The sequence below is a fragment of the Macaca thibetana genome, chromosome 18, assembly GCF_024542745.1.
Source record: "Macaca thibetana thibetana isolate TM-01 chromosome 18, ASM2454274v1, whole genome shotgun sequence".
Taxonomy (NCBI): Eukaryota; Metazoa; Chordata; class Mammalia; order Primates; family Cercopithecidae; genus Macaca; species Macaca thibetana.
In genome coordinates, this window is record NC_065595.1 from 71,107,170 (window position 1) to 71,128,243 (window position 21,074).

The following is a 21,074-nucleotide window of genomic DNA, read 5'->3' on the forward strand; positions in this document are numbered from 1 at the left end:
AAATATATGCCAGATTTTCTCCTAATACTCCAAAGGAACCACAGGATCTGACTTCCTATTTTCCTGACTTATGCTTCTGCCTTTCTACTCTTTCCACTCTGCTGCAGCCACACGGAACTTCTTTCTATTTTGTGAACACACTCTGCATCCCTCTGTACTGGGCGGTTGACTCTGTATGGAGTTAGATATCCTCCTTGCTTACTCCTTCCATTTCTTCAGTTCTTTCCTTAAAAGCCACTCTCTCAGCAAGGTCTTATCTAGCCATCCTAATATTTTCACCACCTTGCCCCTCCTGCACATAAACACTCCTTTTTCCTGCTTGAGTTGTTCCTGTCTAACATACTATATATTTTGCTTCTGCTGTTGTTTTGTTTACTTGGCGCTCATGAGTAGGATTTTGTCATCGCTGTGTTTTTCATTGCCTAGGATGGGACCTAGCATATAGTAAGTAGCAACTCAATAAATGTTTACTGAATGAGTGAATAGAGTTTATCCTGGTGTATAGTTTTAAACATTAATACTCACTTAAAATACAGTTTGACATGAGTTCATTCTGACAATTTTACCTGGCAATTATATGCCCTTTTTGGATTCTTTGGGCTCTTTTTAATGAGCTATACTCTCTGTATAAATGGTTTTCTAATTCGGGAGCAAACCCCAATATTGTGATCACTCAGCTTTTCTTATTAGAAATAGATACTATGCTAAAAGTTTCTAATAAAATCATTCTATTTTCAAACAAAATTCTATCTAATCAGAATAATGCTGATTTGAACAATATATAAAGACATACGGGTATTTTAAAAGTGTTTTCTCCCTTTAAGGTAATTTCAGTTTCTTTCAGGTTGTATGTAGCTCATGGTATTTTGAAAACTTAATTCAGTGAAACATATTAAAAACTATGGCACAAATCCAACTATGACCCCATGTCTAAGAGTCATTGCTTGCAGGCAGTGAGCTCCAGCCTTTTAGCGTAGCATTCAAGTTTAGTGTAGCATTCTTCCCTCAGTGTTTACTTTCATGTGTTTTACACTTTACCTTTCAAGTTCCCAGGAAACAACTGGATGCCACGTGCCTAATCCCTGTGCTCACATTCTATTCTCTATGTAGAATGGTGTTCTCCTACTGTTTCTGGTTTTGTTTTGTTTTTTGTTTGTTTGTTTGTTTGTTTGTTTGTTTTGGCCTGGTGAGCTCCTCTTGTCTTTTGCCTCTTCCATAAAGTCTTCCTCATGCTCAGATATAATTTTTTCTAGATCAGCTCTTACATATTGCGTTGTGTCATAATTACCTGTTACCTGTTTTGCTTTTTTTTCTGAAACAAAGTCTAGTTTTGTTGCCCAAGCTGGAGTGCAGTGGCACTATCTCAGCTCACTGCAACCTCCACCTTTCAAGTTCAAGTGATTCTCATGCCTCAGCTTCCAAAGGATTATAAGCGTGCACAACCACGCCAGCTAGTTTTTGTATTTTTGATAGAATCAAGGTCTTTCCATGTTTGCCAGGCTTGCCTCAAGTGATCCACCTGCCTTGGTCACCCAAAGTGCTAGGATTACAGGTGTGAGCCATCACGCCTGGCCTGGTTACCTGTTTTTGTTTTGTTTGTTTTGTTTTGTTTTTGAGATGGAGTCTTGCTCTGTCACCTAGACTGGAGTGCAATGGTGCAATCTTGGCTCAGTGCAACCTCTGATTCAAGCAATTCTCCTGCCTCAGCCTCCCAAGCAGCTGGGATTACAGGCACCTGCCACCACGCCTGGTTAATTTTTTTTTTTTTTTTTTTTTTTTAGTAGAGTCAAGGTTTCACCATCTTGGCCAGGCTGGTCTTGAACTCCTGAGCTCATGATCCACCCACCTTGGCTTCCCAAAATGCTGGGATTAGAGGCATGAGCCACTGCGCTCGGCTGATTACCTTTTTTTATTTAAAGCTGGGAATATACATTTCTTTGGATATGTTGGTAGTTCAAATTGGTTTTTGAATTAGTAAATAAATTGAGATGGAGAAGAGTATGAATTTCACAATAATTTTTTTATTCTTTGTAAGTAGAATTATTAGAAAACATTGGCTTTTTAATGGATTTTTTAAAGTAGTGATCATCCCTTGCATGTGAAGGAAGTAAAGAAAAATGAAAATTTTAAAAATACGCCTCAAAAGAACCTGTTGTTACACCAGTGTTTGAGAAGGCCAGTGTACTTACTGGTCTTCTACCCAGTCTAGAAGACTGGCAGTCTTCTGTAAAAATAATGATAGCAGTTTTAGTGAAATGGTTAAGGATGAAGGAGGATAAAATCTCTAATTTTCTTACCTCCCTGTGAAGGAATATTAGCAGTGATTACTTTATCTAGAAATAAACTAGTGTAGACAGCCTAATCTAGAGAATAGTCAACTGTATCAATGCTGCTGGAAGACTGATTAAGATGATGATTAGTGCCCTTGTCAAGGAGGAGTTTCAGCTGGTTGCCATAGAACCCTGACTGTAGTGCTAAACACAGACAACTCCTGAGAGAACTTTGACTGCAAAAGGAAGTAGAGAAATGGGTGACAAGTAAAGAAGAAGAATGTGAGATTCAAGAGACTTTTGTTTCATTTTCAATTTTAAAATGGAAACTGTTAGAGTATTTTTGTTTGTTGTTTGGAATAATCCAGTAGAGAAGAAATGTGTTTTTGGAATTTAGTTTTGTTTGCATGTATGAGCTTTGGAAAATTTGATCCATTCTTTTTTAAATATTTATAGTAAATCAATTCTTACAATTTCTATTCACGTATCATTTTATTGGAAGAGGTTTTTCTTTAAGAATTGGTTCAGGAATGGAATATTTTAATATAATGGTACGTGAAAATGATGACCTAAAAGTTAAACTCACATGCATATATTTTTAGAATCTGTAATAATAAACATACAAACACTTGAGTCATATTGAATAGAATTTAAACATTCCTTGATGATTTATGTATCACAGTACCTTTGAAAGTAGCATCACGAATAGCTGTGCTTTAGCAAGGTATTCTGAAATAACAGGCGTGTCACCTTTATGGTTTTTCAGATTGTGGGGAGAGGGAGGCTTTCTAGAATAATAGAAAAGCAAACTCCTGAAAAAATTCATTGCAGACTGTTACTTTTGGACTGTATAGTTCAAAGGTAAAAAAATACATATATTTCCCTGGACCAATCAACAGGCTCTTTGACATGTGTTGTACACTCAGTAAGTGTTGGTCGAATACATGAATAGTTGAAAGGATGAATGAATGTTTTTTGGTGAATTTCTTTAGAGAAACCAAGTTTTCAGATTACTAAAAGCAGGTTTCCAAAACTGCATAGGTATAAAATCTTACTTTAAAAAATTGCAAGATTCAGAGATTATTTGTAGTCATAGATAATAAGAATTCATCTGCTTTTATATTACTTGTAAACAGTTGAAAATAAATATTACTTTTATAGCATATTATAGAGTATCCTGAAACACATATTTTGGAGCCAGAGTTCTTGGGTTTGAATGCTTAGTCTGCTATTGACCAGTTTTATGGGCCTGGGCAAATTATATGGCCTTTCCTTGCCTACTTTCTTCCTGTATTAAATGCCTAGTAAGTTACCTACTACACAGAATTGTTGGGAGGATTCAAGACACTTAAACACTTGTACAGTGTTTAGAATAGTACACAGTACCTGCACAGTATGTCCTGAAAAGCTCACCAATGTCATCATTTAAATAAGGGTTTCTGTTACATAATTAATATTTATCACATAGGTCTTAGTACCAATTAAAGCTTGTTTGTATATAAAAGGGCAACAAGGCCTGGTGCAGTGGCTCACACCTGTAATCCTAGCACTTCGGGAGGCCGAGGCAGGTGGATCACCTTAGGTCAGGAGTTCAAGACCAGCCAGGCCAACGTGGTAAGACCAGCCAGGCCATCATGGTGAAACCCCGTCTCTACTAAAAATACAAACAATAAATAAATACATAAGCTGGGCGTGGTGGCAGGTGCCTGTAATTCCAGCTACTCAGGAGGCTGAGGTAGGAGAATCACTAGAACCCTGGGGGTGGAGGTTGCAGTTAGCCGAGATCACGCCATTGTACACTGGCCTGGGTGACAGAGTGAGACTCTGTTTTAAAAAATAAAACAAAACAAACAAACAAAAAACGGAGGGAGGGGCAACAAGAGAAAAAACTAGTGTGTTATATATATTTTTTCTATGAAGTAATACAAGTAACATGTTTCTTCTTTTTCTTTGGCTGTCAGAAAACTTGATCTAAACTTAATTGTTTTATATTAGTAGTAATATATTTTATTTGGCCTATAATATACCCTTTCCATTTATAGTTTTATCCCCTTGTAGAAAATAATTGTATTTTATATCACCTGTGAAAAATTTCCTGTAAACTTTATGAATAGGAGAGAGAAATTACAAATACAGAGGTTTTATTTAAGAAATAGTTATAGATATTCTTTGTATTTTACATATTTACTATTTGCCTGATTGGAATTTTTTGGGTTTTTTTTTTTTTTTTTTAGGCTTGCAAGGAAAACCTCTAATGAAAAGAACAAGGTATTGTAAAAGTATATTGTCAAGAATGTTGTTGAAAATTCCTTATTAAAGTTCACTTAAAAAACAGAAAATCCTTTGTTGTAAAGACATTGGCTTTCAAAAAGCAACAGCAACCATTCATAAAGGTACCCTTTTGACCAAAGTCAGTTATTTTAAGAAATACTTTGGTTTTGCTCATAGAAAAAGATGAATAGTTCCCACTGGTGTACATTTAGTATTTGCCGTAAATATTTGGTAGACATTTTGAAACAGTGTTATTTATTATAGGTTAAAAGAGATCTATATTCCAAGGATGACCTCAATGACATAATTTGGTCACCTGAAACATCCTCGGAGGATGATGACTTGCCTTATTCCAGTGATAAAAACTTTATGTTATTCATTGAACAACATGGAATGGAGCATAAAGGTAGGACCAATGCATAAATATAAGGCTTTTTCCCTATCCTATAGTAATGTATGCACACATTGCTTAGCACCGTACCATAGATCACTGATGTGTTATAGGGATGTTCATCTCCGAAATATGCCTTTACCCAGGGTCAGGTTGTCATTATCTCATACCTTGAATACTGTGATAAACTTATAACTCTTTTCCCTACTTCCCCACCTTCCAAAACCATGGTCTATTCTGCAACCATAATTATATACATTTTTAAAATTCACATCTGATCATGTTACCCGATTGCTTAACACCCAGCTGCAACTTGTCATTGCTATAAGGTAAAGATGACAATGCTCTAGCTTTATACTACTTCATTTCATACCCTTGTTTCTCTCTGTGTCACAGCCAGCACCCAGGTGTTTACTCCTACAATCCTAAGCTTTAGTGAAATATAGTTGATGTATGTTAAAGTGCACATATGTAAGATGTACAATTTAGTAAGTTTTGACAGGTGTATACACCTGTGAAACTGTCACCATAATCAACACAATTATCATATCCATCACCCACAAAAGTGTCCTTTGCTGCCTTATGTTCCCTTTTTAGAAAAACTGCTAAATTGTTTTCCAAAAGATGTGTACCATTTTGTATTGTCATCAGCAGAATAGGACGGTTGCAGTTGCTGCATTGTTACACTAAGTACTGCAGTATTTATTTGTAGCCATTCTCATGGATGTGGTTACTGTGCATGATCCTAATGACTAAACATGTTAAACATCTTTCTATGGTTTTATTTGCAATCTGTATATCCTCTTTGGTGAACTATGTTTTCAAATCTTTTTCCATTTACAAAATTAGATTGATGTTTTCTTGCTTGATGAATTTTAATAGTTCTGGATACTATTACTTTACAAGAATTTTTTTTCCAGTTTGTAGGTTGACTTTATTAATAGTGTCTTTTGAAGAGTTTTAAATTTTGAAGAACTTGTTTAGTTACAGAGTTTGCATTTTATGTCGTATCTAAGAAAACTGTGCCTAGCACAAGTAATTTTCTCAAAAATTTTATTCTGTGCATCATTCTAGGGGTCTTATAATTCTGGGTCTTACATTTAAATGCATGTTTCATTTTGAGTTTATTTTTGTATATAGAATGAGGTATAGATTCAAGTTAACTTTTTGGATCTGAACAGCCAGTTGTTTGAGCACTATATGTGGAAATGGCTATCCTTTCTCTACCACATTGCCATCCTGCCTTTGTCAGAAATAAACTGGTTGGCTATATGTCATCTATTTGTGGACTTTCTATTGAATTCTATTAATTCAGTGCTCCTCAAATTATGGTAGGGTTACTTCCTGGTAAATCCACCCTTTCAGTCAAAAGCTAAGTAATACTTCATTAAACCCATTGTAAAATTAATAAGTTAAACCACCTGAAGTTGGGGACTGTCTGTATTTGACTTTCTTTATATAGGTTGAGCATCCCTAATTCAAAATCCCAAATCTGAAATGCTGTAAAATCCACAAGGTTTTCATTGTCAACCTGATCTCACAAGTGGAAAGTTCCATAACTGAGCTCGTGTGCACAAACTTTGTTTCATTCAAAAATTATGAAATATTTAAAATTACTTTCAGAGGCCAGGCGTGGTGGCTAATGCCTGTAATCCCAGAACTTTGGGAGGCCAAGGCAGGAGGATCACTTTTGGTCAGGAGTTCAAGATCATCCTGGCCAACATGGCAAAACCCCATCTCTACTAAAAATACAAAAATTAGTTGAGCATGGTGATGCACACTGCATTCCCAGCTATTCAGGTGGCTGAGGCAAGAAATCGCTTCAGCTTGGGAGGCAGAGGTTGCAATGAGCCATGATCTCACCACTGCACTCTGGACTGGGTGACAGAGCAAGACTGTCTCAAAAATTAAAATAATAAAATAAGATTACCTTCAGGCTTTGTGTATGAGGTGTATATGAAAAATAAGTGTATTTTGTGTTTAGACCTAGGTTCTATGTCCTAGAGATCTCATTATGTATATGCAAATATTCCAAAATCCAAAATCTGCAATACTTCTGGTCCCAAGCATTTTTAATAAGGGATACTCATCCTGTACCAGTGGCACATTGTTTTGATTACTATTGATTTGTAATAATTCTCAAAATCAGTTTTCAGATTTTGTTATTGGTTCTGTTTTGGCTCTACTAGATCCTTTGCATTTCCACATCGATTTGTCAATTTAAAAAAAAGTCTGCTGGCTTGTTGGGATTGATTAGGTTGGGATTGTGTTGTATTTATAGATTATGGAGAATGGACATCTTAACTATAATGAATCTTCCTGCTCCTGAAGAAAGTGTATGTCTCCATTTATATAGGTCATATTTAATTTTCTCAGTAATATTTTGTAGTTTTTAGTATATAGGTCTTTTGATGTTTTATCAGCTGTTTATTTCAGTTTTTTATATAGTCATAAATGATATTTTTAAAATTTTACTCCATCACTAATATACAGAAATACAGTTGGTTTTTGTATGTTGATTTTTTATAGTCCAATCTTGCTGAACTCACTTATTAGTTCTGGTACATTCTGGGTAGATTTGATCAGATTTTCTACATAGACCAAAGATTGTCAAACCTTTTCTTTCTCAAAGTACCCTCTTATTAAAGACTTGTGGCAAAAGGGGTCTCTGTTGTAGCTGATAGACTCTGCCACTGTAGTATGAGAGCAGCCATAGACAACCTGTACATTAATGAACACAGCTGTGCTCATTGACGAAGACAAGAAGCTGGTCCACAGGTTAGAGTTTACTCAAACCTATTGTGTGGTCATGGTCATGTATAAAGATAGTTTTATTTATTTTTTCAACTGGGATGACTTTTATTTCTTTTTCTTGCCCGACTGCGCTAGCTAGAATCTTCAGAACAATGCTGCATAAAAGCAGTAAAAGCAGACATTCCTGTGTTGTTGTTCATCTTCTGGGGAACATAGTTTTTCACCATGATACATGTTAGCTGTAGGTTCATCATAGATGCTCTTTATCTTGCTGAAGAATTCTTATTTTGCTGAGACTTTTCATTTTTACAAAATCAGGAATGGGTGTTGAATTGTATCAAATGCCTCTGTCTGTTGAGATGATTCTATGGATCTACTGTTTTCCATTGTTAATCTGGCAGATAACAACGATGTTTGAATGTTAAGCCAACCCTGCAGTCCTGGGAAAAAAACCCATTTGTTTATGATGTATTGTCCTTTTATTATACTGTTGGATTCAATTTTCTAAAGAAGTTATGATAAAGTCTTTATTGGTTTACTATAAAGAGTTTATTTATTAGACCAGTTTTATGTTCACAGCGAAATTGAGAGGAAGGTACAGAGACTTTTCAAATACCTTCTACCTGCACACACATGTAGCCTCCCTCCTTATCAGTAACCCTCCCATAGTGGTACAGTTGCTATAATGGATGAGCCTACATTGGCACATCAGAATCACCTGCAGCCCGTAGTGTGCATTGTACGCTGGTGCTATACATCGTATGGGTTTAGTCCCAAAGTAGACTGATATGAATGCATGTCATATACGTTATTTTCACCTCCCTAAAAATCCTCAGTACTCTACCTGTGTATCTTTTCCTGCCATCCCTCACCCTCTGGCAGCCACTGATCTTTTTACTGTATCCATAATTTTACATTTTCCAGAAAGTCATATAGTTGGAATCATACAGAAAATAGCCTTTTTAGGTTGGCTTGTTTGACTTGGTAATATGCATGTATGGTTCCTTCATGTATTTTCATGGTTTGATTGGTCATTTCTTTTTCACATGGAGTAATATTCCTTTGTTTGACTGTTTAACCACAGTTTATTCATTCACCTATTGGAGGATGTCTTGGTTGTTTCACAATTTGGTTCAGTTTTTACATTCATACTCATGAGGGAGGTTTTTTTAATTGGTAATATCATTGTCTGGTTTTGGTTCAGGATAATGCTAACATTATATAGTGAGTTGAGATGTACTCTTTCTTGTTTCTTTTTGCACAGTTAGTGTTGTATTGTTTCTTCTGAAAATATTTGGTACAATTCATCAGCATAGCTAGCTGAGCCTGGAGTTTTCTTTGTTGGAAGATTTTCTACTATAACTTTATTTGCCTCATGTCAGTTATGTTACACTGATGATCTTAAGCCAATCTGATGTTCTAATTAGTACACTGTGTGTGTGTGTGTGTGTGTGTGTGTGTGTGTGTGTGTGTCTATGTCCTTTGATTTTGTGTAATTTTTGTGTTTAATTCTTAAGGGTACTTAATAGGTGCTTATATTTATGGGATATGTGAGACATTTTGACATAGGCTTACAATGTGTAATAATCACATCAGGGTTAATTGGGGTATCCATTAACTCAAACATTCATCATTTCTTTGTTTTATGAACATTCCAAGTGTACTTACTCAGTTATTATAAAATGTACAACAAATTATCACTGACTATAATCACATTATTATGCTATCAAATGCTAGATTTTATTTGCTACATCTAATTATATTTTGTTTGCATTAAGCATTCTCATTTTCCACCACCCTTACATTCTTCCTAACCTTTGGTAACAATTCTTCTACTCACTAATCATATGAAAATAATTGTTCTAATTTTTCAGTCTCAGACGTGACAATGACAACATGTGAAGCTTTTCTTTTTTTTCTTTTTTTTTTAATTTTGTACAGCTTTATTTTTATTCAGACTGATACATTCAAGTAGGATCTATATATCCACTGATACAGAACTACTCCCAACCACCATCTTCTTGTACTTGGTCTGATATAACAACCTCCAAACTGATCTTGTTTCCGTGCTTCCCCATCTATATTCCATGCCCCATTTAGTAGCAAGGGTAATTGTTTTGAAATATAAATCATGTTTTTCCATAAAACCCACTAGTGGCTCTTACGCAAATAAAATCCAAACTTATGATATTCCTTTGAAGACCTAGAAACCCTGGTCTCTGCATGCCTCCCCAATTTCTTCTCCTAAAAGCCCGTCCCTCCCTCATGATTATCTAGTCATACTGTCATTTCTTCAAGCACGCCCAGCTTGTTGTGACCCAGGGCCTCTGCACTAGCTGCTCCTCCCACCTAGAATGCTGCTCTGCTTTGAATGGCTGTGTCATACTCATCACTTAGTGCCTATTTTGAATATCACAACACAGAGAGATTTTCTTTGAACACACCATGTAAAGTAGATCCTCATTTAGTCAAGCTCTTTCTAATACTCCTAGTTGTGTTTACTTCAAAACTCATTACTATCTAAAATTATGTATTTGTTTACTTGTTAATTTATTTTCTTTCCCTCATTCACTAGAATGTCAGCTACATGAGCAGGAATCTCAGTTTTATGGTTACCATTGTATTCCCAGTATTTAGAATTGTAAGCATTCAGTTAATAGTGAAGCTTTTCTTTCTGTGCCTATATTATTTTACTTGACATAAAGTTCTCCAGTTCCATCCATGTCATTGCAGATAACAGGATCTGATTGTCTTCTTATGGCTGAACAGCACTCCATTGTGTATATATACCACATTTTCCTTATCCATGTGTCTGTTTGTGAAAAAAGATTGATTCTAAATTTTGGCTATTGTGAAGAGTCCTGTTATAAACATGGGAAGCCAGACATCTCCTCAATATACCAGTTCCCTTGCTTTTGAGCATATACCTAGCAATGGAATTGCTAGATGGTATGGTGGCTTTTAGTCCTTCTGAGGGCCCTCTATACTGTTCTTCACAGTGGCTGTCCTAAATTTACATTCTCAGCAACAGTGTATAAGAGTCCCCCTTACTCCACATTCCACTAACATTTATTAGTAACTCATTTGGATAAAAGCCATTTTAACGGGTGAGACGATATCTCACTGTAGTATTGATTTGCATTTCTCTGGTGATCCGTGATATAGAGAACCTTTCCATATGCCTGTTTGCCATTGGATTGTCATTGGATAGTGGTTCAAGATAAAACAAGGCCAAGGGAAAGTGCCATTGTGCTTTTATTTCTGATCGTGTTTCTCCTCACAGGGGAAATAGCAAAAAGATTAAGAAATAGAAGTTATCAATATGTAAGATACTAGTGTTAAATGGAGAGGAAAGAAGTGGTGGGGATAATTTATGAGGGATATAATACAAGGGGAAGAATGAAGACCATAGATTGAGAGACTTTTGCCAGAGCAGAAGGATTGTGAAGGGGGAAGGAGGGAGGAAGGAAAGAAACTATCTTAGTCGTTTTGGAGTTAATGATGAGGACACTTGAGAGAACTTACTTGACATGGCTTCTGTATATTTGCACTTAATCAGGACATTAGATTATCACTGCCCCTAAAGATTACTGTGAGCAGTGCAAGGGAGTGCAAGTATTGGCGTAAACCACAGCGACTCATTTCTCTACTCCATATCACACATCAAAGATACAGGTTTTGTTGATATTAGTTAATCAAATTTCATTTGAACTAAGAAATATTGGCTTTTTTTTAAGCAAGTTATTTTTGTGATCAGAAACCTGTTTTTCAGAGACTAACATGGTATGCCAAGTCAAACTAATTTTAGAAACAAAACGATTATAGGATTCGTTCCTTAAATAACAAAACTAATACTTTCAATAAACATTGCACTGATTTTGAAATATAGAATCTTATTAATAATGAATAAGTCTGTGGAAATTAAATTTTTTTCATAAACATTTATACATCAAAAGCTTATTTTATGTTAATTGTTGGTGTGTTTTTTATATCTTCTTCCATGAGTGGGTTAAGAATTTTTAAGAAAGGGCCCAACTACTGGATCCAAGTAATGGAGGCATAACAGTAGTCCACCTGAGGTTGGAAAACAATCAATATTTTTATCAAATGTTATTCTACAACTGTCTCTCTAAGAAGGTCATTTCAGAACATTTTCTTTCATGAGGAAGTAGCTGTATGTTCAACTATGCTGTCATCACAACTGTGTACTTATTAAAATATATTAAAATATTTTAATAAATAAAAGTACTTATTAAAATATAGGACACATGGTTGAACATGAAAAATACGTGTAGGTTAATAGTATAATTAAGTACGATGTGTTGCATTAAAAATATGCCACAGCACTCTCCCAGAAGCTTTGACAGTTATCCTCTCAGGATCATGATTTGCTATTCTTACTGAAAAACACTTTTTTTTTTTTTGCAAGCCAGTAGGTTAATTTTGGAATATGTGCACTTTTCTTTTTTTAATTATACAACATTTTATTTAAAAACAATTCATAGAATACATTTTCACATTAGGGATTCCCATAGTGGCAAAATAACTATTACTTATAGTTTTGTATTCATGGACAGATTGTTTCAGAAAAAGTAAAATACATTTGAGAATTGAGTGTCAGTTTAGAATTTATAATATTTTGATACGTCTACAAGGGGAACCTTGCTCTTAAATGGAACTTCTCTATATTCAGAAGTACTCCAAGCTTTTCTTCCTAAGATTTAGAAATTCATAATGTGAGATACAGCATTTCCTAATTTTAAAATTTCCCTGGTATATGTAACCATCAATAGGTGGTATCTACTGAATAGAGAGGGAAGTTTTCAAAAACTAAACACTGTCTAATTTTCTGCAAAGTTTTTATTCATGAATTAACAGTATTTCCCTTTGTCCATTATTCCCAAGGCAAATGCAGAAGTTTGATCATATATTGATAGTAATAAAGCTGGATTCTCTTTAAGAGATTGATAAAAGGCAAAAGCTTATATATCATGTTTGGTTATACTGTGACTCTTAAGAGAAGCTGGGAGGCAACCCCATTAACTCACCAGAATACAAAACTCAGTCTCACAATTTCTTAGTCATAATTCTTCTCAAACCTTTTCCTCAAATATTAAATTTGGAAAATAATCTTGTCATTAAGAGAAGAAGGCTGTCCACCAATGGACTTACCTGTTATTTCTTCCTTATTCTGAGTTGAATGGCATGACAAAGCAGAGACAAAGAGGCATACATCCGTTCTTCAAAGTATGAAGTCAGAATGGTCAGAGCTTCCACAGCATGGCAACAGCTTTGCAGATGCCCACATCGTGATAGTTGAAATAGCAAAGCCCAGCAAAGGTTAAAGCTTAAAGTGCCAAAAGCTCTACCTTGGCAGCTTTCTGCAAGGCATCCCCGTGAACATGGTCATTAACAACTTGTCCAAGGCCCCAGTAACTATGAAGAGTGAGGGTTGCAGCCAGGAGTAGTCTGTCACAGAGCCAAGGATTCAAATAAGCAGCTAGAAGCAGGCCAGGAGCAAAACACTGACGACCCTCTCCCTAGTCCAGTGGAGAGATGCAACCTGGGAACCAGGATGGTGGCTCGGTGACAAGCGAATGTGCTGCACTCCACACCATTCTGGGGTAGGTCAGTTCTGAAGTAATACTGAGATATGAGCAGGTCCGACCACTGGGGTTCACAGCAACAGAGCTCAGCCTCCTTGGGCACTGCGAAGGGTGCTCAGTCTCCAGAGAACCATCATCTCATTCTTGATAGCTCAAGGTCATCCACCAACCCCCACTTTCTGTTTTAGTTATAGTCAGTTAAAACATAAACCCATTTTTGAAACCTTAACTGCATGTTTTATGAAACCTGTATTATATAAAACTGTTTATCTGGGGAAAGAACCAGAATCAAAGAAGAGTTTACATAGCTGTCTGTTGAAAAATGAAATTTGTCGGAATAGTAGAGGGAAACATTTCAGATGTAATGAACGGGGCGTATATGGATGCAGATATAAGCAGTAACAGTCATATTGGAAGTTATTCATAATGAGAAGCAGCAGGCTTAGTGTGTTATTAAAAAGGTAATGTTAGGAAGTAAAGAACAATATATAGTGTTAGTTTATCTGTTAATACTGGATTTTCAAATTTTGTTTTTCTGATAGTTTCATTCATTTATATTGGGTGGATTAATTTGTGAGCAAATCTTTGAGGTGTTGGTCTATGGCTTGAATCTGGTGACATCTGGTGTCTTGCCAAGTAGTTTGTTGAAGTTTTGGAGAACTAGAAGTAATTCTTAAGAAGTAGATATATCACTAAAGATTAAGCTTCATTAAAATTCTCAATTTATGAAAGAAAAATATATGTTATTTTCATTTTTATAAAGACTAAAGTTTTTAATTGTTCTAAGTAGTTCATTTTAACTAAATATATGGATTTGTGAGCAGAACAAGACTTAGAAATGACATCAGAGGGAGAGCAAGAGAGCCTTGAAGGATGTGAAAGTAGCCAGCCACAGGTATGTCAAAATTTAATTTCAAATTTCTGGTTTTCTTTGGTAATGTAGCATAATCCAAATGAAATTACTTTTGGACTAGCCTTTTAGAATCAATTGAATATAACTTAACAGTTAATTTTAAAAACATTTTAACTGTTTCTAAAATTTAAAGTGTTCTAAGAATCTACAGTGATTTACAGCTAATATTAACCTTGGAACTGAGGCAAAAAGTTCCTGAGTATTGTTTGCTGTTCCGTTTTTATAACCTAATATAATAAAGAAGGTAATATCAAATATTGAATTATAATTTTAAGCAATAAAAAATTATGAATAATTTAACAGTGATGGCTGCTGAGTTGGATTCCTGTTAAAGGAGTAATCATTGCCAGTGATCCAAAATTTGCAGTTTTATATTACTGATGACTAATACCAAGATTAAACATGCATTCTCCATTGTGATCTCTTACTAATTTCAATATCTATGTTCAGGGCAGAATGGGGTCATGAAATCAACCCAACTACCTATCAAGAGAATCAGACCTTGCAAAATGGCACTTTTGGTGTTTGGGTTCAAGCAATAATGTTCCCAACTTATTTCAACATAGGAAATCTGCAAATATTTTTAAATCTTTTAAATCAACTGTCATTCGTAGGCCTGAAAATTTATTAGAACTTGACTTAAGCCTATAGTTTATATAGCTATATAACACTATTATTTTACAGTATATAATTTGAATTAAAATGTAAGAATTTGCTTTTCTTTTGATTGGTGTTGATTTTGACTCCTAATAATTTAAAGTTTGCCTACTCACCAGTTAGTAATCTTTGAAAAAACACTCAAATGTCCACTGTTGGGTATCACTATTTCCAGCACAGTGAGATAAAATCTTGTTAAGTGAAAATGACTTTGTATTACTAAAAATAATCTCTTATTTCATTTTTGGTAAATCTGTCACACAATGAATTAATGTTACTCCAAACACTGTCAAAGTGAAGTTTGATGGTTTGTGTTTTTCTTATATTTTAGGCTTATGCAAACTATTTTTCACTTTTTGGTTACAAAAAAGTGATTTGGGATTAGGTAAACATATATTAAGAAATTTAACAGTTAAATTTTCATTTTTTCATACTTCATTATTTAAAGACAAAGTTATTCCTAAAACATATACCCTGACAGAAAAGACATCTGACAAACAAAACTCATAATCTTCCACTTTCACATCTGCAAAAAATGTCTCAGCAAACAGAAGTGAACAAGTATTGTAATAGCATACATGTGTATATGCAGGACTCCCTTATGTGCAAAAGTATGAGGAAAATGTGAATCAAACAAGACAAATGAGGTGGAAAAAAACTTTAAAACTCATCAAAATTGAGTTAAAGCAGAATTTGGGTGAAATTTGTGAAGAATACAAAACTACTGCCTTGTTTTTAGGAAGAGCCACTCCATGATAGCCCTACAGGAATAGCAAACTTAAAATACCCTCAAATTTGACAAATAATGCACCTGATTGTCAGGAAAAGATGTATCTGGAGTGTTCATCTAATATGTATTCCTAATATTTCCTGTTTAAAAATAGTGCAGCCTCATAAATGTCTTTTGATCTCATTTATACTCTTGATCTCCAGAATTTGCTTGCCAGTCATCTTCTAATTTTTATTTAAATGAAAATAAAGTATACTGTGAAAATAGTAACAAACCAGACACAGAACATGCTTTTAACATTGACCAGGAGAATTTTATAATGACACAAAAAGTACAAAAGCAAGGAACCCAGAAGTAATTACCATTGAAATAAAAGAAGACCAAGAGTGTTATAGGTCCATGATGAAAAAAATCACCAACATAACATTAATTGCAAATTGGACATCAGAAATGTGCCTCAGTTTAGTGATCCAATAAGCCTTTTGGATTTGTGGCTTACCTGCTCCAGATAAATTAAGTATGTGAGAAAAAAAAAAAAAAACATAGTGTTTCTGTTGTTACAGACACTTAGGAAGAATACAAAACCAATACAGAACTTGTTCCAGAAACCATTATATCATAATTACAGTAGAAATAACTATAAAAGAATAGAACTTGGGTTAGAAAATGTGCATTCTTCTCCACCACACAGTGACAGAGCATCAAAAATACATCTAGAAGAATAGTTACAGCACAATATACAAAGACTTAAGAATGAGGCAGGTATATTACAACTAGAGTTCCAGCCCTTGTGGCTGCTTTCATGGTCTGATGTTGAGTGCCTGCAGCTTTTCCAGGTGCACGGTATGAACTGTCAGTGGATCTCCCTTTTTGGGGTCTGGAAGATGGTCGCTGTCTTCCCACAGCTCTTCTTAGAAAGAAGAAAGTAAAGTTCAACTTCAGAAAGATTTACAGGGTTTACAGGGTCACTTGCTGCTACTTGTTTTTCTTTCTCTTGACCAGTTATTTGGTGCATTCTAATTTTTTTACTTATGAAAAGCTCTTATGCCAAATGGGGTTATCTATATACATAATTGTGTGTAGAAATAGATTATTTCTCAATTTAAATGATAGGAGTTCAGGAAAACATTCTATCTTCATTACTTAATCAGCCCAAGTCTGTCCATTTTCCAAGTGGCATAGGGACTGGGAAAAAAAACTATTCATATATCATGGATATAGACACTTCTAAACTAGGGTTAGCCGATATGAAATTGCTTTAAAAATTTAATAAGCTCTAGGGTTTAATTTTTCCCTATTGATTTAATGATGAATTGCACTTAAACAATAAAGTGGGAAATCAATGGGAAGGAAGCAATGACTGAGAAGTGCTATAAAAATGTATCTATCCTTGAGAGTTGGAACAAATATTCATAGGCAAAGGAATCTGTGTGTTGTGCTTTCAGGTGTGCAACTTGATCCATTTCACTCAATATGTTAGGGCTTACAATTTCATCATGACAACCTTAAATATGTTTGAAAACAAATGTATATAGATATCTCCATCTATTTTTAATCACAACTTCCACATGTTTCTGTCAAAGCAGATCTTAATGTGATTTTGTTTAATAGAGCATAAGTTTTAGTATGTATAACTTTATTATGTCAGTACCATGGATTCTCAGCCAAAAATTTAGTATATGACTCCAAAGTAGAAACCTGATTTAGGTACATCGAGTTTTAAAGATAGACAAAAATCTGGTGATGTTCACCTTTAAAAGTAAAAGTAGATGAGACCTCTCAGCCCCTTCTGAGGCATTAAGTTACTTTCCCGGAGTTAAACTCTTTTTTTTTTTTTTTTTTTTTTTTTTTTTTTTTTTGAGACGGAGTCTCGCTCTGTCGCCCAGGCTGGAGTGCAGTGGCTGGATCTCAGCTCACTGCAAGCTCCACCTCCCGGGTTCACGCCATTCTCCTGCCTCAGCCTCCCGAGTAGCTGGGACTACAGGCGCCGCCACCGCACCCGGCTAGTTTTTGTTTTTTTGTTTTTTTTTTTTTTTTTTTTTTTGAGACAGAGTCTCGCTTAGTCGCCCAGGCTGGAGTGCAATGGCGCGATCTCGGCTCACTGCAAGCTCCGCCTCCCGGGTTCACGCCATTCTCCTGCCTCAGCCTCCCGAGTAGCTGGGACTACAGGCGCCCGCCGCCTCGCCCGGCAAATTTTTTGCATTTTTAGTAGAGACGGGGTTTCACTGTGTTAGCCAGGATGGTCTCGATCTCCTGACCTCGTGATCCGCCTGCCTCGGCCTCCCAAAGTGCTGGGATTACAGGCGTGAGCCACCGCGCCCAGCCCCGGAGTTACACTTTTAATTCTTCTGATTAATTTCATGAATGTATCAGGTAATTTATCTGATTCAGCATTATGAAACAGTATTATCAGGTTTTGTGCAATAAAATGCTCGGAAATGCCAGGGGCTTTAGATGAATCATTTAATCCTTTTTGATAATGGGGCTAAAGTAGATAATTTCTTACACTGTATATCCTCCAGCTATAAAATGTCGTGGTTACTGAATGTGAGATTTGGAAAGCATCTCATTTTCCAGAACCCTAAAGTAGCATCTTAGCAGTTTAACTCTGTTTCTTATGTGGTTTCAAATTTTAGTTCTTGTATTTCAGCAAGCACCTTCATATTTTTGATATCCTAGGATCCAAATGGAAAAAGTAAAATAAAAGACAGCGGGAAAAGAAAGCTTAACCGCAGAAAGGGGAAAGCTTCCTTTCTGTTCTTGAAGCTCCACAATGTCACATCCTCTAAATCTGGCCGTTTAGTGTAAACTCCAGGAGGTAAAGATAGAAGAGGACAGATTTCATGGCTTTCTTTTTATTTCTCTATTTCTGCTCGTCACAAGGGCACCAGGGGGTGAAAATGCATATTAGACAGCAATGGGAATAAAAGCACAAATTTGGAATGGGCCCATTTTGAAAGTTTTGAAAATTTTATTCACTCAAACAAATAAATCAGACTTTATATGAATTTCAATAAAAATTATAACATGTATAATTATATATAATGATAAAAGTAAGCACAAGGTATTTTATCATGTCATGACTAATATGACAGAGTCAAGAATTAAATGAACACAAAAAAGTTCTTTCTGTTAGATAAAATAATGACAGTTATTCTCAGTATGAAACTTTCATTGAAGGTTGAAGAAAAAATGAAGAAATGCAGAAATAAGAAAATGGAAGTTTCAAGAAACGTACATGCTGATGACAGTGACAATTATAATGATGATGTTGATGAATTAACTCACAAAATAAAGAACAGAAAACCTGATAATCATCAGTTTCCCAGGAAGGAGAATGACAAGTTTGATAGGTAATCCTATAGCAATATTTAACAGCAGATCATTGTTAATTGTTCTATAAAATGAATTCTAATTTGGGTTAATATGTACGATTAACAAATTTTATAGTTTTATGAGGAATTTTCTGCCTTGCCTAGTAATCATAAAATGCAAATTAACAAGCAATGAGTTACAGTCTTTCCAATATATTCATGTTTTATTTAACAAATAAGTAGACGGCTGGGCGCGGTGGCTCAAGCCTGTAATCCCAGCACTTTGGGAGGCCGAGACGGGTGGATCACGAGGTTAGGAGATCGAGACCATCCTGGCTAACACAGTGAAACCCCGTCTCTACTAAAAATCCAAAAAACTAGCTGGGCGAGGTGGCAGGGGCCTGTAGTCCCAGCTACTCGGGAGGCTGAGGCAGGAGAATGGCTTAAACCCGGGAGGCAGAGCTTGCAGTGAGCTGAGATCCGGCCATTGCACCCCAGCCTGGGCGACAGAGCGAGACTACATCTCAAAAAAAATAAATAAATAAATAAAATAACTAGACAAATGTGAAGAAAGACATGCTCTTATACACTGTTGCTAAATGAAATTGGTAAATCTTTATTGAAGGGTAGTTTAGTAGCATGCATCAAAATTTTAAATATGTCATTTCATTAACCTGACAGCTTTACTTCTGGGACTAGATTCTACAGGAAAATATGAGTTTACACATACACACAAGCGGTTAAAGTCATTAATTATATATTTATTATATATATGATATATATAACATGCAATAGGCCAACATATATATGTGTGTGTGTATAGTTATTTCTTTATATGAAATTGTTGCATGCATACATATATATGGTAAGAACTTTTATTATAACATTGTCATATCAAAATATTTGAGATTGTGTAAAAGTCTATTAATAAGGAAATAGTCATACCCATAAAATAATGTAGTATGCAACCCTCTTATAAAAATGAAGTTGCATTTATAGTGTAGTGATTATTTCACCAGTAAAGTATCTTTAAAGCATTTGGTTTGATAACACATCTTGTATTAGTCTATTTTCATACTGCTATAAAGACACAGCTCTGACACTGGGTAATTTATAAACAAAAGAAGTTTAATTGACTCACAGTTCCTCATGGCTGGGGAAGCCTCTGGAAATTTACAATCATGGCAGAAGGCAAAGGAGAAGCAAGCACCTTCTCCACAAGGCAGTAGGAGAGAGTGAGAGCAAGGAAGTCCCCTACTTTAAAACCATCAGCTCTTGTGAGAACTCACTCACTATCACAAGAACAGCATGGGGGAAACAGCCTCCATGATCAAGTCACCTTCCACCAGGTCTCTCTTCTGACAGGTGGGGATTACGATTTGAGATGAGATTTTGGTGGGGACACAGCACCAAACCATATTATTCCACCCCTGGCCCCTTTCAAATCTCATGTCCTTTTCAGATTTCAAAACCAATACTGCCTCCCCATCAGTGCCCCCAGTGTCTTAACTCAGTCAAGCATTAACCCAAAAGTCCAAGTTGGGACCCAAAATGTCTGATCCGAGACAAGGATGTGAGCCTGTGAAATCAAAAACTAGTTAGTTCTAAGATACAATGAGGGTACATGCATTGGGTAAATGTTCCCATTCCAAATGGGAGAAATTAGCCAAAACAAAGGTGCCATAGGCCCCATGCAAGTCTGAAACTCTACTTGGCAGTCATTAAATCTTAAAGCTCCTAAATGATCTCCTTTGACTCCATGTCTCACATCCAGGGCACACTGATGCAAAGTGTGGGCTCCCATGGCCTTGAGCAGCTCTGCCGCTGTGGCTCTGCAGGGGACAGCCCTTGTGGCTGCTTTCATGGTCTGATGTTGAGTGCCTGCAGCTTTTCCAGGTGCACAGTATGAGCTGTCAGTGGATCTACCTTTTTGGGGTCCGGAAGATGGTCACCCTCTTCTCACAGCTCTTCTAGGCAGTGCCCCATTGGGAGCTCTTTGTGGGGGCTCCAACTCTACATTTCCCTTCTGCACTGCCCTAGCAGAGGTTCTTCTTGAGGGCTCTGCCCCTGCAGCAGATTTTGCTTGGACATCCAGGCATTTCCATACATCCTCTCAAATCTAGGCAAAGGTTCCCAAACCTCACCTCTTGTGTTCTGCGCACCTGTAG

General features: G+C 35.9%; 1 protein-coding gene and 1 pseudogene across 14 annotated transcripts in view; one reads left to right on the forward strand and one right to left on the reverse strand.

Moving 5' to 3' along the window:
* ANKRD62 (ankyrin repeat domain 62) overlaps window positions 1-21,074 on the forward strand; it is a 102,789-nt gene that overhangs the window by 57,107 nt on the left and 24,608 nt on the right. For 13 of the 14 annotated variants that reach the window (XR_007721144.1, XM_050767543.1, XM_050767544.1 and 10 more), the window contains 4 exons: window positions 4,505-4,538; window positions 4,806-4,947; window positions 14,117-14,187; window positions 18,773-18,945. The exons of the other annotated variant lie outside the window; for it this stretch is intronic. Coding sequence is in view for 12 of the 13 variants with exons in the window: in XM_050767543.1 (XP_050623500.1) it covers window positions 4,505-4,538; window positions 4,806-4,947; window positions 14,117-14,187; window positions 18,773-18,945 (420 nt within the window). In the remaining variant the exon portion in view is untranslated. The remainder of the gene's footprint in view (window positions 1-4,504; window positions 4,539-4,805; window positions 4,948-14,116; window positions 14,188-18,772; window positions 18,946-21,074) is intronic. 14 annotated transcript variants of the gene reach the window in all.
* LOC126941230 (succinate dehydrogenase [ubiquinone] cytochrome b small subunit, mitochondrial-like) lies at window positions 12,951-14,109 on the reverse strand (annotated as a pseudogene).